This window comes from Spermophilus citellus, assembly GCF_964194105.1.
Source record: "Spermophilus citellus genome assembly, chromosome: 6".
Lineage (NCBI taxonomy): Eukaryota > Metazoa > Chordata > Mammalia > Rodentia > Sciuridae > Spermophilus > Spermophilus citellus.
Genome location: NC_138187.1, coordinates 10981544 through 11000518, shown reverse-complemented (window position 1 = coordinate 11000518; position 18975 = coordinate 10981544). Strand labels below are relative to the sequence as shown.

At 41.0% G+C, this 18975-nt stretch overlaps 1 protein-coding gene across 4 annotated transcripts in view; it reads left to right on the top strand.

The window, feature by feature from the left end:
• The window catches only part of PARN (poly(A)-specific ribonuclease), a 151103-nt gene that overhangs the window by 82856 nt on the left and 49272 nt on the right, over positions 1–18975 (top strand). For 2 of the 4 annotated variants that reach the window (XM_081297949.1, XM_081297948.1), the window contains exon 23: positions 10204–10273. The exons of the other annotated variants lie outside the window; for them this stretch is intronic. In XM_081297949.1, coding sequence (XP_081154075.1) covers positions 10204–10273 — 70 coding nt within the window. The remainder of the gene's footprint in view (positions 1–10203; positions 10274–18975) is intronic. 4 annotated transcript variants of the gene reach the window in all.

The following is an 18975-nucleotide window of genomic DNA, read 5'->3' as shown; positions in this document are numbered from 1 at the left end:
CTGGGTTTAATTTCTGGTACTAAAAGTAATAAAATAATCAAAAGTAAAATTTCATATACATTAAAGAGAGCACACAAGCACAAGTGAGCATGATGCTCCTGGATGCTGATCAGTCTGCGGGGGATTGAGTTGAAAGGGCAGGATTCCAGTTCTGGGTTGCTACCTGCCCTAAATTTGAACTCTGTATGTGAGCAGCAAAGAACCTTTTGCATACCCAGGGCATGGTTTCAATGGCATGGTAAGGACTTCTCTTCACAGGACGAAGAGCACAGGATGGCTGAGAGGTGGGGAGTGGCCATTGTGGAGTGGACGACTAAGTCCACTGTGCTACATCCCCAGCCCTTTTTATTTTGTGACAGGGTCTCACTAAGTTGCTGAGGCTGGCTTTAAACTTGTGATCCTCCTGCCTTAGCCTCCTGAGTTGCTGGGATTACAGGCATGTGCCACTGTGCTTGTCTGAAACTACTTTTTTTAGTTTGCCTCCTTCTGGGTTCCAAAACCTGAAACACAAATTTTTAACTCCAGATGTGACTTTAGATGCCCTAATTGCATTTCACCAACCAGAAGATGGTGCTGTTGTTCTGACAACCAATCCACTTTTCCAAGTTCAAGGAAAACTTGTCCCTTAAATGCTTAATCATGCTCAGTAATGTGGACTGATTAGCAACAGTTTCAACAGCATAGTCCTCCTCTGCATGGCCGCAGACAGGCAGCATGGCACATAGGATGGAACCTTTGGAGCCTGGAGCCAGAGAAGCCTGGTCTGGAGGCCTGGGTTTAGTTTTCTCCCAGTACCACCTTTGCACTGGGGTAAAGTGACACTTTGGTACCTTTTGACCAAAAGGTTAAAAACTGCTTGCCAAAATGATTTTTAGATGTCTTTTCTATGGCTTCCTGAAGCTGGATTGCCGCTTTAATTAATCTTTTATCAATGCAGTAAGGAGTCTGTCTTGGAGCCTCTCAGGTCCCAGTTCCTTGGGGAATCTAGCAGCTTTCTGTTGTAGAGGTTCTCTTTGGAGTGAGTTCAGAAGTAATACAAGATGCATGCCACAGACAGGAATGTTTGCTGGAAGCCGAGGCTGGACAGGGGTTTATTCTGAGGCTCCGTCAGGGAAACTAGTTGGGGCCTGGTGTGAAGAGGGCAGCCAGCCCTCATTATTCACATATTCTGTCCTCTTGGATTCGCTGTCTTGCTAAGCTTTCTTTGTAACTTCAAACACAGTGCTCAGAGTGCTTTCATGGTCCCTCTCAGACAGGCAGAGCGGGAGACTTGAGCTGCCTAAGGCACTCCTTCCCAGCTGAAGCCAAACCAGTCCATGAGCTGCCTGTGAGTTTCAGCTCTCAGACTGTGAGCAAGTGTCCTTTCCCTATCTAATTAGTGCCATGCTTTTTGAATTTTTATGCTTCTTGGTGATTTTGCTATTTAAGATGGTCCCAAAATATAGCGTTTAAATGCGAGAAGGCTGTGACCTGCCTCACAGAGAAAATGCATTAGATGAGCTCCGCTCCAGCGGGAGTTAGTGCTGTTGGCCTCGAGTGCAGGGTTAGTAAGCCAGCGTTAGATAGTAAATGAGGTGTCTTTAGACAGGGACAACATGAAACAAGGTTACATATTGAGCAGTTGATAGAAATGTGACCAGGGGCTCATAGGAACCTCACTCACTCTATTTTTCCCCAGGGACAGTGGTTCCATGAGCACAGTGCAGCATTCAGGGAGACAAGGAACATGACTCTAAGAGACTGGTCCACGAGTTGTTTTCCACCTTCATTTCTCCTCCAGGATATGCAGCAGCCTAAAGTGCTTAGGGCAAAGGAATTCTGGGCTGCCTGCTTCCTATCTGTTTTTAAAGAGACACCTCTGGCAGGACTGCAGGAGTCATTCTTGTTTTTGACCCATAGGATCAATGCTGCAAAAATGGACTTCCTGCAGCCTCTCCTGGCCCAGCAGGTAACTTAGCCCGGCATAGACCGTAGCTCCAAGAGCAGGTTCATTAGGCAAATGGAGGCTCAGGGTGCAACTGTTGAGTTTGACTTTAATTGAAAATGGTACTATTTCTTTTCTTTCTAATAGTGCCAGGGATCTGACCCAGGGCCTCAGGCTTGCTAGGCAAGTATTCTACTCCGAGCCATACCCCAGCCCTATTTCTTCTTTTCCTTGGTACCTTTTCTGCAGTTGCATCCTCCTCTTGAGTGTTTCTGCCTTTACTTTTGTTTTGGGTAATGAGCTTTGAGAAAATCTGGATGTGTAGTTTTCTTATCAGCCTGTTCATTTCAGCTGCTTTCTTTGTACCTTGGCCCCTTTAGAAAGGAAGTGACTTAAGATGGGAGAATAAGTGAAAAGCAGTGGACGATTCATTTAATTCTTTTGACAGCACTAGGAAAAAGTAACACATGTAGCAAATTTGGTTCAAATCAAAATGAGAACGCTCATTGTCCTTATGTAGTCTTCCTTTTCACCTCTGTACCTGTGACAATCAGTACCATCTTTTCCTGGTGGAGCCTATAATTAAACAAAGTGTTGCTTTGAGGTCTGTTGAGCTGATCCAAGCCTTGGATTCACTGAGTGGCTCTGCCCTGTCATCAGCAGACAGGTGGGTGATCTGAAGAAAGGGTGACATGAACATGATGGACAGCCGAGTGGGACCTTCCTACGCCCCAGCAGAGAGCACAGCTGCATGCCACTGCCTTCACTCATCGGTCTGGCAACTGCTTCTGCAGTCACCGCTGGTTTGCTGCACTGGCTTTTATTTGAGTGGAATTTGTACACCTTACCTCTATCTGAAAACCAGTGGTGCCCCACCTTCCAGTCTCAGGGGATTTGCCCCTTTTTTGATTGTCTCATCAAGTGGAACCTTATTGCATTTAGTGTTGGAAACTGACAAGTCTCGAACAGCTTCAGATCCGGCCTGAGTCTTCCAGACATCTTTATCTTTCAGGCAGATGGGGCACCTTTCTTCTCCTGGTGAACAGCCTTTATCCACACTTCCTTGTCTGTAGAGGTTGCATTTAGTGAGACTGGCTCAAGACGCCGTCTGGATGTTTTTCTCAGAGATCTTCACATAGAAATTCTGTCGTGAGATGATCTGTGAGTATTCTGGATAACTTCAGATGAGCAGTGACAAATGCTTCACTGAACACCCGCCTTCGCGTTCTGATTAGCAGCAGTAAGTTCTATCATAGACTTAAAATTGGTCGATGTTTAAATCCGTCTCCTTTCTCATGAAACTAGATCCCCCTTTTTCCCTTTTCATGTGCCATATTGAGCTATGGTGCTTAAAGGAGAGCTGCATTTTGATATACAGATGAAGAAAGAGTCTGCTTTTATGTGTGGGCTAGTGTTATGATGTCTGGAAATAGAAAAATTGGATGAGGAAAGATACACATAAGACCGAGAAAAGGATCTAAGTGGTACCTGGGGCTGTGTTTTGTTGTTAACCCCTTGGAGAAATTTTTAAGAGCAGTTACATAACTTAGTTTTAATATTGCTTCAGAGCCATTTAACAAATACTGTTTGGGAAATTTTATATCTATCTATCTATCTATCTATCTATAGAGAGAGAGGGGTATATAAAAATATATCAGTACAGTATTTTAAGTACATTTAAAGAGTTTTCCCCTAACATTTCGTTGGATTCCCAATTTTAGTTAAGGGAATTGTTCCCCCTTGTCCTTCCCTCTGTTAAGTGCTTGCAAGCATTTGAAAAGTGACTACACTGAGCTTGACCTCCATGTTCTTATCTTGATTTATCTTGATAAATCAAATAATTGTAATGTTGCAGTTTAGCAGCAGCAATGAACAGCTGCCCCTAGGAGTGAAGATCTTTTTCATAATTCATGTTTGCACAAGAAAGTGTACCTGGTAATGAATCTTGATTATCTGAACTGCCAGTGATGGACCAAGGATGTGATAACACGAGCTGGTTCGGCCTCTGCTCTTTGAAGGTATACTGATAAAGAAGAGCAAAAGGATTCATAACTAGATGTTAGCCCTGGAAAAGCAAGAGTTTGTATAATGTTTAAATATGCTTAGGCTAAGAAAATGAGAAATCTAATTCTACTTACCACTTCTAATCAATGACATGTTGTTCCAGGACCTCTCTGCACCCCCAGTGACTGCGTCTTTTGTCTCCCTAATCTCTGAGTCTCTCCTGAGCAGTGCACAGGGACAAGCAGATTGTTTTCCTCGTGCCTGTGCTGTCTTTGCTTTCAAAATGTGCTCTCCTTCCATGTTCTGTATAAATGTGTAGCGTTTCCTGAATCAGATCTCTCTCTCCATACGTGCAGTATTAATTTTAGGTCAGTGGGAGGATGGGCTTCTCTGACTGTGCAGAGAAATGGGGCAGAAAGTGAAGATTGTTCTGATTCGTACACAGTCCCTACCCTCGGTTCTGATGCTGTTGCACTATGTTAGAGAATGTGGTTAAGATAGTTGGTGGTATTTGTTGAGTCTTGCTTTATGACTTAGTTTTTGTAAAAATTCCAAAAGTGCTTGAAAGTGTTATCTTCCAATTGTAAAGATAGAGTTCTATACTTCCAACAGATCAGACTTATTCATGCGGTTCCAGTTTTCTATATATTTACTAATTACTTTTGTTTGATCTGTAAGTTTGTAATCTGGGTATATATTTTTAACTCTTACTATAGTTGAGAAATCATTGATTTTTTTTCCTTGTAATTCTGACAGTGTTTGTTTTGCATAGTGTAATGCTATTGTTCTATTTAGTGGTTTGTTTTACACACACACACACACACACACACACACACACATTTTATTTTTGTCTCATCTGACTTAATCGTATCAGCACTGTCCTGTTTTGGTTAGTGCCTATCCTTTACCTCCCTTCTTCTGAGTTGCTCTGCATGTGTCTTTTGTGAATAGCAAATGGGTGCAAATTTGCTTTTCTTAAATCTGAATGAGAAAATCTTTAAAATACTGCATTTGATCAGTTTCTCTTTGCTATTTACCTTTTCCTTGATTTGTTTCTTCTTCTTAACACCCACAGGTACAACAGGTTTGGGGTAGGATTTTTCTTACAGACCTTAAAAGGACAGTCCTAGCCCACTGCTGCTCTTCAGCCCTGGCTTTAAGCTCTTCCTTATTTTGAATACCTGAGATCTGGCACACTGATATTTCTGGAGGGTGGAACCTCTGCACCCCTCTCCACCTCCACCAGGATTCTGTTTGGTTCCCAGTGTGGTGCACATCAGATCTGCCGCTGAAGATCTTCCTGTAGTAGTTGGCATTTGGGCTTTTCTTGTTTTTACTTGCTGGGCTATTTTTATCTTATACTTAGCTCTTTTGTAATATTTAACAAATATTCCAGCTGGAAAGTAGAGACGTTTCTCTGTTGGTGTGAACTGGTGTTTACCAGTCCTGTGTGTTTATTTACCGATGCATGACTATATACAGGTCTTACTGTGTGTCACATATTTGCTAGATTGGAGGACTGGATGACACGGGGCCCTGTTTTGCTTCACAGAACAGCTGCAAGAGCTTGAGTTTGGAGATGCTTTTGCTCTGCTGTTGCTTGAACCCCTGATCCCTTGAGTGTGGAAGTTCCTCTGGAGCCAAATTCTGGACACCATGTCTTAGCCAAGGGTTAGGCCCTGTTCCAAGAGTCCCAGGTCAGAAACCTGGCTTTTGGGAGCTGCAGCAAACCAGGTCTTGCCACTTGCCCCAAAGACCAAATAGAAAAAAGCTGTGGTGAGATAGGAAAGGAATTTATTTAATATGGTCATACTGGGAAGGAACCAAAGGACCAGGGTACTGACAAGAACTGTGGGGTTACATAGGGAAGGAACAGAGGCAAAGGTCAGGGACTTGTGGAGGTGGTGATCTTGGTCAGTGGCCTGGTTGACGATTATCTCAGGATCGGTCATGTGGAGCCTGTCAGCGATTAGAAGTTGTTGCTGCTTGGAGTTAGTTTTGACTCTTGTCACAAGGTGTTTATTGATCATTCTGTTGTTCCTAGAATCCAAAGTGACTTCATGAGAGATTGACTCAGAGAAAAAATAAGTCAGAAAAGCAAAATGAAGCTAGTTAGGTCAACAGTGAACCTTCCTTCCAGTTTAGGTGTGGCTCTGATGATCGGGAACTGGATGTTGTAAAAACTGACAGTTGACAATCTGTTGATTATGAAGTCCCTGAAAAATCTTGAAAATAACCTACTCTTTATCTTGGTGTCTTTAGCCTTGAAGGGGGAGGGATACCAGACACTCCTTAAACGATTAATATGTCTGCTTGGCTAGTCAAGCAGGACTCTGACCGAAAGTTTAAGGTAGAACAAGGAGACAGATGCAGTTTGAAAGCAGAGATGCCAAGCTTTTATCCCGCTTTTAGTTACCCATCAGGCATCTGCAAGCCCATGAAGAGTCAGTGCTTTTAGCAAAAGCAGCCTCTGAGTCCCTCTTCTAGCCTTGTCTTAATTAATCTTGAGAGGAGGGAGAGGGACTTAATCTATTGTCTGTCAAGCATTCTGTTTTACTTAGTTTTTCATATGAAAAAGAAAAGGAAATGTTTAGGTTTGCCAGAGTGTACATTACAGCAGCTCTTGATTGAGCTGAAATAGCAAAAGTGGAGTGATGTTCTGACCCAGGCTTTGCTTTAGTGAAGCTGCCTGGAGAACCCCACTGGAACATCAAAGGTCAGAGTATTGTGTGTCACCAGAGGGAGGACCATGGCGATGGCCAGTCTCCTAGTGTGGGGAGGATATGGGTAGGGGCAGAGGAGGGCTGCTGCAGTAAGGTTGATGGTTTGGTTGAATTTTTTATTGTGGGGAAAAAATATAAAGATATAGTAAAAAAGAAAAAATTATAACTCTATGTATTCCCCTTTCCCCACCAGCCACTATGGGGGATGATCCTGTGTCACCTCTCTAAACACCCCCCTCCCTTTTGTTTAAAGCCTATTCTAGAGCCATATCATATTCACTGGTAAACATTCAGTGTTCATCTCTAAAAACCATTTATTTTTTTTAATATTTATTTTTTAGTTGGACACTATATCTACATTTATTTATTTATTTATTTTTATGTGGTCTGAGGATCAAACCCAGGGCCTCGCACTTGCTAGGTAAGTGCTCTACCACTGAGCCACAACCCTAGCCCTAAAAACCATTTCTTTTTAAAACATAGGTATGGTAGTGTTATTGCTTCTAAAATTAAATCTTTACTATCTCAATGTCATAAAATAGCTAGGACTTAAAATGTTTAGTTCCCTCATTGATGTCATGAATTGGTCCTGCTCTTCTCATGGGCCTTCTGCATTCTCATGTTTTTCTAATAATTACCCTGTACCTACATCATCAGAGCAGATGGCCATTGTGTGCTGTGCGCTGTCTGTAGCCACCGTGGATCGGCCTTGCAGGTAAATAGCCTCAAATTATATACTACACACACACACACACACACACACACACACACTCACACACACACAAATTATATACTACACACACACACACACACACTCACACACACACACATTTGAGGGGGGCAGTACTGGGAATCCCAGGGGCACTCTACCACTAAGTCACACCCCAGCAGAGTTGCAGATTTTTCTTTTAGTGAATTACCTAAAAAAGTAGCACTGGTTCATAGCCACCTAGATAACATGTTGAGTCATAATTCAGCAATCATGGTATATCCTAGTATGTATAATAAATACAGGATTGTACAGAACACCCAGCCTGGGACCATAACAACAATGGTGGCGGAATCCACTGGACATGGCCTCAGTGGTTCCCTCATGTAGGTATGACAGGTCAAGCCTAGCCCAGGTAAAAGGAAATTCATCTGGTAAAGTTTGAATTACATTATATATAACATATATAATAGTATATTTTATATTATAATTTAGCAGTTATGGCACTACAATGTTTTCTCATTTTAATAATATACTGTATTTGCTGAAGTTTTGAAAGTATTTTTGTCAGGTTAAAGAACAAAACCCTTAAAAACCTACAAGATGCGTGCTTTGTGTATGTGTATGTGCGCGTGCCGGCGCACATTCATACTAGAAATGGAACCCAGTGCCTTACCATTCTGGCAAACACTCTTCCCCTGAGCTACATACACTCCATTCTAAGATGAGTTTTAGTGCTGCTTCACCTGGAAGGTCAAGTTCGTAAAAGAGTGTGGATGAGCCGTAAGGCCAAGTGGGCAGAGCAGGCATCTTTGGGGTCCCATGGGTTTCCCTGTGAGTCCTGAGCTGAGGTTTCTTCTGGTGTAAGAGAAAGCTGAGGTTGTGTTTTGCATGTGCTGAGGCGGCAGTCCCCTCTCAGACTCCCCCCACGCTGGCACTCAGAGCACTCATGTTCTTATCTCCAGTGGAAGAGAAGTTCCTTGTCCTACTGAGTTTTGCACGCAATTAAGGGCATTTTCACTTATGCTGTCCAGAAAAAAAAAAAAAAAAAAGAGAAATCACTTATTTTTAGATCCTAAAGACTTTTCAGAATTATTTAGAGTTTTTAACTGAATTTAACCTTTTAAGTACACGGATCTCTACTTGAATCTGTTAAGCCTCATAATTCAGTAGGCAGTAGAGAGCCAAAGATATTTTGGGCTCATATTTTTGGCTTTTTTTAATCTCATAGTTTTGTCATGACTTCAACTCGTTGACTCAAGCTTACATTATGTGTGATGTGTTGTTTATTAGCTGTCCTCTCTGATTAGTATAGGAATGTTTGAATGTGTGCTGCCTGAACACTTCCCAAGTATTCTTTCTTGTTTTTGCAGTGCTGAAGCTCAAACCTTGGGCCTCATGCATGCTAGGCAAGTGCTCTACTATTGATCCACATTCCAGTTTTTTAAAAACATACCATCACGTAGGATGTGCCTTGGGGTTTCTCAGAAATGGGAACGGGTTTGCGTTGATCTGTCTAGACACTCCTCTTTCCCCCTGTTCTTTTTGGATAGCAGCATTCATTTCTGAGCAAACTGTTAAGGTGCAGAGTATAAACTGCCCATTAAGCAGACCAGGCTCTCTCATCCTTGACCTTTAAAAGACAGTGGGACCTTGGACTTATTGCTCTATGTCACCCCTCAGAGATAAAGCAACCAAGTGCATTAGAAATTCACAGTGAATTTTTAATTTGATTTTTTTAAATAAAGGAATACTAACATACAACTTAAAGGAAATACATAGATTGAAGATAATGTAAGAATAGGAACTTATGATCTGATTTTTGGTGTTCATGGGATTCTTTAAAAGAGTGGGCTGTGGCTGTGGCTCAGCAGTAGAGTGCTCGCCTCGAACATACGAGACCCTGGATCCTTCGCACCACATAAAAATAAATAAGTGAAATAAAGATATTGTGTCCAACTACAACTAAAAAAAAAAATGTTTAAAAAAATAAATAAATAAAAGAGGGAACCATCAAGAAAGTAAATACCTTTATTGAGCAGTCCTCATGGTTGGGTGGCATTCAGTACTTTTGATGTGGGTAAATCCCCCCATGGCTTAGTTCTTTAATGAAAAGAAAATATGGCACAGAAACATTTTTTGCTTTTTTTTTTTTTTTTCATTTTTCTTTCCTTTTTTGGGGGGTAGTGCAACAGAAGAGTAAGGTTGGTCACATGACAGACATTGTCTATATGGCAGTGTCACAGAGCTGGTGGTGGCTGGCCAGCCTGCTGCTCTGTGTTCCTTCCATTGGCTTTGCTGGGGTCTGGATCTGGCTTTTCAGCACAGTGCTCTGGGTGGCTTTGGAGAAGCAGAGTGATGGGTTAAGAAACTAAAGGTTTTGGTTTTCCTTATTTGTCATTTGACTAATTAATTGTTCTCTTTCTTTTATGGTCTGTGATTTGTTTTTCTTCTTTCTAAAAATCATAAAGAATCTTGCAGGGGAGTCGCTGGGATTGAGGCCAGGGCCTTGTACATGTCAAGCCTGTGCTCTGTCACTGAACTCTACCCCGACCCAGGATAGTCTCTTTTCTTCATTTGTGACTTAAAAATATAAGTTTGTATATAGCTCTGTATAATTGGTGGTTCTGTATAGGCACTTAAATTAGCCCTAAGTAGATAGCTTTCTCAGCCTTCATCTTTAAAATGATAGAAAAATACAGTTCTGTTTAGTTGTATGTGGTTGATTGAAAGCCACCCTGAATAGCAGTTTACAGTGTAAGAAATTATTCATTTCTACTTTCTATTTTTCTGTGGGTTTTTTTGCAGTTTGTTTGTGATCTGACCTTTTTGTTTTCTTTCAGCCAGCTGCTGTTTGTTCTGTGGCTGGAGAGGAGTCAGGCTGCAGAGAACCTTGAAATGCCCTGGCAGCAGGTTCATTCAGTCAATGTGGGGTGTGCTGCGAATTTTCTAAATGGGAACACTTTTACCAATTGTTTTTGCCATGGTTTTGCTGGGATGTTTTTATTTGTTTGCTTGCTTTGGTTGAGGATTTAGAACTCTCCCCTGAAAGAAAAGTCATTATTATGTGAGCATAAGTGGAGCCTTCAACCTCAATACCCAGTTTATTCCTTCCAGAATAGAAAAACATAGCAAACCTCCCCACAGGTTGAGGCATACACTTATTTATATGAAGCAGTTTTTTATACAAAAAGTAGCTTCTCTAGGACTTTTTCCTTTTTGCTTCTGCTACAAAAATCTCTGTAATTTGTTTTAATATATTTGCCCTAATACTTATATCTTACAGCTGAAATTACAGATAAAAATGTTTTTCAGGTGCTCTTAAATATTGGCATATTTGACCAAATGTTAGAATATTATTATTTTTTTTTTAGAGACAGGGTCTCTTTGAGTTGCTCAGGGCTTCAGCCTCCCAAGCTGCTAGGTTTACAGGCATGTGCCACTGGGCCTGGCCATATTAGAATTTTTATTTGTTTTTTTTTGTTGTTGTTGTTGTTGGCTTGCTTGTTTGCTTTTAAGGATCTTGTGTGTTGTCCAGGCTGCCTGCACCTCTTGGGCTTAAGCAAGCCTTCTGCTTTAGCCTACCCACCGACCAGGACTGTAGTCACATGCCACCTTGCCTGGCTCTTTGTGGGTTTTAAATAATAATTATAATGATGTTGAGTTATCTTCTTAATTTATAATTCATTTGATACCTGTCTTAGGTAAACCATAAATGGGTATAAAATTCACACAAATTCCCAGTTACCTTTCACATGAAAATGGATTGGTGATTAGATTGTTTACCATTTGCAACATTTTATTTTATTTTAAATATTTATTTTTTAGTTGTAGTTGGATACAATACCTTTATTTCACTTATTTATTTTTATGTGGTGCTGAGGATCGAACTCAGGGTCTTGCATGTGTGAGACGAGCACTCTATTGCTGAGCCACAACCCCAGCTGCCGCCTCCCCCCCCCCCCGCCCGCCCCGCAACATTTTAAAATAATTAATCATTTAAAAAAATATTAATTTATAGCCAAAGAAACAATTTTTAAATCATCATGCAGTAAGTCATGTTGATTGAGTAAAGCCACTTTCCCCCCTTCTCTCCTTGCTGCACGCTAATTTCAGTAACTTTTTGTTTGTGGCGGTGGGTATCCAGGCTTGGTGCCTGATAGGCATGTGTTCTGCCACTGAGCCACACCCTGAGCTTTTTTTTTTTATTATTTTTTTTGTTGTAGATGGACACGATACCTTAATCTTGTTTATTTTTATGTGGTGCTGAGGATTGAACCCAGTGCCTCACATGTGCCAGGCAAATACTCTGCCATTGAGCCACAACCCCAGCTGGTACATTCTTAAATTCACTGTTCTTCTGTGATCAGCAAATGTAATGATGCTCCTAGATGCAGACTGAAAGTCACACTCTCTATTCATTGACAGTGTCCTGATGCCACATGGAGGGCAGATCAGAAAGGCCTTAAAATGGATATGTTTATATCTTTTCTTTAGACCCTCTCACACAAACTGTTTCCCTTGAGCCAAAAGCATGTTTTACTGCAGCCTGTGGGAGAGATTCTTTTCTTATTGGACAGGGGTGTGTTTTTTGCAGTGTGTGAGTGTGTGGGGTCAGTCTTAAGTGGTCAAAGTCCCCAAAGTTGTTTATTTTATTTCTCAGAGTAATTTTTCTTAATTATTTCTGAGTAATTTTATTTATTTATAATTTTGCTTCTTTGAAATTTCACTTCAATTTTTTTTAACCTTCTGGCGTCTGTCACTTGTTAAAACTTGTCAGTTTAAGATTTTGGCTTATATACGTCAAGAAGTGATATGGGGATTTTGTTTCCATTTGTGATAACTGTTTCCCTTTTGCCTGTGGTCATACATGAATGAACTGTGGAGTTTGGCTTCAGCCTAGCCTAGGATTTTTGATGTTGAGCTGTAGTTAAACATCAAATTAATTAGATAAAATATTGAGACTGTTTGTGTCAGTTTTTCATCACTATAACAAATACCTGAGAAAAATAACCTAAGAAAAGATTTGTTTTGGCTTGTGGTTTCCCAAGTTTCAGTTCATGGTTGGCTAATTCTGTTGTTTTGTGCGTGAGTAAGGTAGGACATTGTAGTGGAAGGGTGTGGTGGAGGAAAGCTGCCTCCTTTGTGGCATCCAGGGAGCAGAGATGGGGGAGGAGGAGGGGCCGAAGGACAGAGGGAGGAAGGAAGGAAATAGTCCCTTAGTAGGCATACCCTTAGTGACTTACTTCCTCTGACCATGTCCCACTTGCTTACAGATTCCACTACCTTTCAGTAGTCCATTCAGAGTATCAGTCCATCAAGTGGATTAATCCACCGATGACGTCAGAGCCCTCATGATCCAGTCATTTCCTAAAAGTCTCACCTGTAAACATTGATGCCTTAGGCACTAAGCCTTCAATACCTGAGACTTTGGGAACATTCCAGATCCAAGCCATAACACTTATTTCTTTCCAAATAAAATTTATTGAATTGACCACATGGGGTGTACCATATTATTAATAATATGTGAAAGGCATTCATAATTCATAACCTTTTCCTATAATTTTCAAAAACTTTACCAGGATCAGTTTTTAAACTTTTTTTTTAGCTTTTTATTGGTTCTTTTATGTAGTACATAACATTAGAATTCATTTGGACATAATCATAAAAGCATGGGATATAATTTGCTCTAATTTAGTCCCCAGCACTCCCCCTTCCTCTCTCTCCCCTTTTCACTCCCCCTGTTCCCTTCCTTTACTGATCTTTCTGCCATTTACTTATAGTTTTCTTTTCCTAGTGTCTTGTGGATATACACAATGATGAGGTTCATATGTGTACATAGGAAAGCTCAGTCAGATTCTTCCCATTGTTCTTCCTTATCCCATCGCTTTTCCCTCTCCCTCAGTTCCCTTCAACTTCTATTTTGATAGAATTACCTTATTTTGAACTAGCTTCCACATATTAGGGAAAGCATCTGACTGCTGACTTTTTGAGTCTGGCTTATTTCACTTAGCATGATAGTCTCCAGTTCTATCCACTTAGCGCAAATGCCATAATTTCATTCTTTATGGCCAAGTAATACTCCATTGTGTATATGTGCCACCTGGTTTTTTTTATTATCCATTCATAGGATCAGTTTCTATAGTTGTTTTTTAAAATAGGGCTCTCAAGGAGAAGAGTATAGCTTAGTTGTAGAGCTCATACCTAGCATTTGAGAGACCCTTGGTTCAATCCACAGCACCATAATCAATCAATATAAAAATTATATTGAATTAAAAATAGCACTGTCTCCTAGTTATTACCAAGTACTTTATATAGGAATGTGAACCTCTGTTCTCCACACTCAGCTTGCATCATCTAACCAGGTAACACTAGTAACATTTTTTTTTTTTTTACTGTATTTTGAGACCAGGAATGAAAATTGTCTTTTATTGAAAAAATTTTTAAATTAAACATCTAAATTTAAAATTTAAAAATAAATAAGACCAGGGGTATGTAACTCAGTGGTAGAGTATTTGTAAGGTTCTGGGTTCCCCGACACCAAAAAAAATTTTTTCTTTAAATAAAACAAATCCACAAACACATGCACACAACGAGAAATTTCAGAAACACCCACAAATTCTAGAAGTCTCTAGAATTTCACGCGGCCTTTGTTTATAATATAATGGTCATAAAATTAATTTTTTGAAAAAAGATTGAAAGCCAGAATTTCTGCCAGATAAAAAATGTCTCATTGTCACATCCTTAAAGAGGTCAGATGCGTTACAGTCACCCAGCATTAGGTATGTGGCTTTTTCAACCCATTGTTTGAAATCTTTGATTTTTCACTAAGAATATATTTTCTTTGCTTTTTTTTTCTTGATAGTTAAACTTTATATATTTCATTTTTTATTACTCTTCTGCTTTTTATTTTGATAAATTTTCAAACCTGTAGTTAAAATTTTCAAACCCGGAGATAAGAGCAATATTCTGTATCATTTGTGCATGCTTGTGTGCTCGCGCTCTCTCTCTCTCTCTCTCTCTCTCTCTCTCTCTCTCCCCCCCTCTCTCCCCCCTCCCCCCTCTCTTCTCCCTCCTTCTCCTCCTCTCTCCCTCCCCCCCACCCTCCCTGCACACACATGCAAGCACATCCATCACATACCTACACCTATAAGATACATATATGAGGGGCTGGGGTTTTGGCTCAGAGATAGAGCACTCACCTAGCATGCGTGAGGCACTGGGTTCAATCCTCAGCACCACATTAAAAAAATAAAATAAAGATTGTGTCTACATATGACTAAAAAAAATACTGAAAAAAGAAACATATGAACATGTATGCATGTTTTTTTAATTGCTAAACCATTTGAGAATCAGTTATAGCTGTAACAGTTCATTTGTAAATAATACCTCAGTGTATTTCTCTCTAAAATAAAGGCATTCTTTTTACACTCAGAAAATTTAATTGCTCTCATCTAACATTCAGACTGTAGTCAAGTTTCCCCAATATCATCTCTTAAATTTTTTTTTATTTTTAGTTTTTCATCCAAGAGCCTATCAAAGTCATGCATTGCATTTAGATATCATAGCTCTTTAGTCTCCTTTAATCTAGAATGGCTCCCTATTCTACATTGTAGAGGAAACATTGGATTAAAGGATATGATCCCTAAGCCCATTCTCATTTAGCCAGAACATTCACTGACAGTGAGTAGGCCTCTCTGCTGAAGAAGATGCGTGGAGAGATAGATGACTGCACCATGACCTCTGCTCACTGCTTCTGGGAGCTTCTGAGCAGCTGCTTGGCCAGGACTTTGCCTCCTCCTTGGCATCTCTTTGCAGCATGGTATCATAGAATCATCTTGGGGTTGTATTCCAGTGCTCATACCAGCTGCAAGACTTACGGCGAGTCACTGGATTGACCACCAGTTTTTTCCTCTATCAAGAAGTGAGGTTAATGGTCTACAGTAGCATGGAGAGCCTGCTGTGTTTGATGTCGTCTCAGGAAATGAAAGCTGCAGCCCCTTTGGCGGCTCCTGCTCAAATTTGCCCAGACCATTTTGGGAGATGAGCTCACTGAGGCAAGAGAACTTCTTGAGCAAAATACTCTTTAAGTGGATGAGGGCTAGGATGTGAGTTTACCAGACAGGATTCCACCTACCTCTTGTGCCTACAGGTACTCAGGGAAAGGAGTGGTGTCATAATCCATTTCAGACAGGAGGCATATGGAAGGAAGAAGGCATGCCTGCCCTTGTCTTTCTTTGTTACACGGTATACAGCTACTTTGGTCTCCTCTGCCAAGGATGATACCTCAATACGCAGTTCTCATGCCAGTTTGCGCTTTCCAGGATTGCTTTTAGATACAGAGAACTCCTCACAGCTCCCTGAGTGTCCCTCCTGAACCAGGAGGACAGGCCGGCTTGTGCAGGCTTCTCCAGACATTCCCTGCTCCACTTTGCTGCCAGGAAGGGAAGGAGGAGGTCTCTTCTTCTTAAATTCCACTCCACCAGAAAGGAGAATTTATCATCCATTCAGCTAACATTTACTGAGTTGATCTGTGGCAGGATATCATTCTCAAACTGCTACTAAGTACCCCTAACACCACAGAAGAGCAGAGAGGACCAGTGAAGGGCGCAGAGGTAGAGGAGGAGGGAGCAGAATTAGAAGTTCTCTGCAGTCTCTTGTTTTATTTAAATCATTCTCATAAATTTAAAAAATTCTGCTTTACAATGTATCCCTTTTACTTTAATGCTAGAATGTTCTAAATTACCCAATTAATTATTTAACTATTCCTCCCAGATTTCCAGTAAAATCCATACCTCAGAAAGGTAAGGCTTAGTATTCAGTAGCTTGTAATAATTGCCAGCACAGAACCATGCAGAAGCAGAGATGCTGTCCTGGTAACATAGAATGACAGACTTGTTTCTTGTGATCAGAGGACCATTTTGAGTATGTGTGTTCGGAGGACAGGCACAAAGTCATGGGTAGTGTGTTCACTAGGTACCAAATAGAGTTGCATCATAAAATTCATAAGTTTGTGTGAATTAAAATTTACTTGATTTTGGATGATTGTCTCTGAGATGGTGAGAATGGTCTTGTCACTTCACTCAGCTAAAAGTGTGTGTTTTAGTGAGCTGGAGATGAGATGGGAAAGGTGGATCTGCATTTCCCAGAGGAACATCAATTCTTACACTCCTTGCCACATGTATCTTGCTAATGCTAAACTGTATGTGCACACATGTGTGCATGTGTGTTTAATAACATGGTGCTCAGTTGCAAGCCATCTTCTCCCTCAGTGTGGGAGGGAACAGGGAGTCCAGCTCTGTTGAACAGAGGAATGCCTGCTATTCTCCAGTGAAGTACCTTCGTAAAGAATTGTCAGTGATGCCGGGTGCAGTGGTGGACACCTGTAATCCCAGCATCTTAGGAGGTTGAGGCAGGATGATCTCAACTTCAAAGCCAGCCTCAGCAAAAGCGAGGTGCTAAGCAACTCAATGAGACCCTGTCTCTAAATAAAATACAAAATAGGGCTAGAGATGTGACTCCATTGTTGAGTGCCCCTGAGTTCATTCCCTGGTACCAAAAAAGAAACCAAATTCAGTGATAATTTTGTCCAAAGTCTGTTTTCAACTTGAGTGTCCCTACCCCTCTCTTACAGATGTGTTCACCACAGCACCAGAACTGACTATGGAAAGTGCCTTGGTTCAGAGATAAGGGAGTAGTTGCCTGGAGAGGGAGGAGAGATTCTGCTTAGAGGATGTGTTAAAAAGTCTTTTAAATCCTGAGACAGAACTTTTTTTTTTTTTTTTGGTTGTGCTGGGGATTGAACCTAGAGCCTGCTGAGAGCCATAGCCAAGTAGGAATGACGCATGGCAATTTCCTTGTCAGCCTACCCAATGTTGCTTAGAGGGAGGACTCTCCATTGTGGAAATGGGCTTGCCTTGGACCCAGGTCATTTGCAGTGACATTGCATGAATGTTTGAGAGTTTGGGTTTGAAAGGTGACCTTGCTCAAGGATTAGGGCGGCTCCGGGTTTAGGGTAGATCCTGCTGGGAATAGGGCGTATCCTGCTGCCTCAGGCGCCCACTCCTTGAGTTCCCGTGGAGTTCTCACGGGGTTCTGAGAGTATTTGGTATGCAGAGCCCAGTGGAGGGAGTGTATTTTCCCCAGAACGTGCGTGTAGAGTGCCGGTGAGAGTTCGGGAATAAAGAGTTGCTGTTGGAATCTACAAGTTTTTGTGGTGGCTTGGTTAATTTGTGCCCAGCCAGACTGCGGCAAGAGCCTTGTGAACTTTTTTTTTTTTTTTTTAATAATCCAAATAGCATATAGTTAAATCTTCTGAGAGCTGAGCAGAGTCTGTCTGTGTTCTTTTTGGAAGTAGCAGTGAATCGCAACTGCCTTCTGGCTTGAATTGGTGACAGCACAGGCCCAGCCAGTAACTCTGTGCCTTTTGGACTTTCAGGATGCATTTAGGTAGCACCATCTTAATACGTGCTTTCCCTGAGAGTGCATGGAGGAGGCCAGCTATGAGCTCAGGAGGGGTGACAGCAGAGTCCAGCAAGCTGCCCATGCAGGAGTCTCACCAGGATTGCTCTGCCCAGATGATGGGACATAGCCTGGCAATCAGAGGTGGCAGGTTTTCTGCCCCCTTTTTTCAAAAGCCCTCTATCAGCTGTTGGCTGGACACACTACGGTGGAGTGGGACATAAACTAGCTTTGCAAGCTGACTTTCTTTTTTTTTTTTTTTTAATGCACCTGTCTGCACTTGGACATTTTCTATTTCTTCTGTTTTCATTTATGTATGATTTAGAGATGGAAGCTAGGCAGTTGACTTTCATTATCAGATCCATTAGTCAAAATTATTTTGTTTGTAATTCAGATCTGTGTACCATTCCATTGAGTATATTTTAGCTGAAGGATACTAGCCATATACCTTCTCGTTTCTGGTTTGGTTTGGCTCTAAATGTAGCCTTAGAAGCAAGTCAAGAATATTCTTTTCCGGGAGGGAAAGGGAGAAAAAAAAAAAAGGGGAAATCACATGGAAATGGAGGGAGACCCTCATTGTTATACAAAATTATATATAAGAGTTTACGAGGGGAATGGGATAACAAACATGGAGGGAAATGAATTTCAATAGATGGGGTAGAGAGAGAAGATGGGAGGGAAGGGGAGGGGGGATATTAGAGGATAGTAAAGGTAGCAGAATACAACAGTCACTAATATGGCAGTATGTAAAAATGTGATGTGTAGCTGATGTGATTCTGCAATCTGTATTTGGGGTAAAAATGGGAGTTCATAACCCAATTGATTCTAATCTATGAAATATGATTTGTCATGAGCTTTGTAATGTTGTGAACATCCAATAAAAAAAAAAAAAAGAATATTCTTTTCCTATTGGTGAAGTCCCCTGCTAGAGATCACTGGAAATAGTTTGTGGAGCTTTATACCTGGGGCCTGTAGAAGTTGCTATAACATAGCTTTTGTTTTTTATTAAAATCACAACATAATACCATGCAAAGACAGTGCAAATAAATTCATCTTTAAGCATGGTTCAAGGTGAGACTTTTATATTAGAGGGATTAGCTGTGGAGCTTTAGAATGAGAATTTAAAGGATCTCACTTTTTTTTTTTAATAGAAA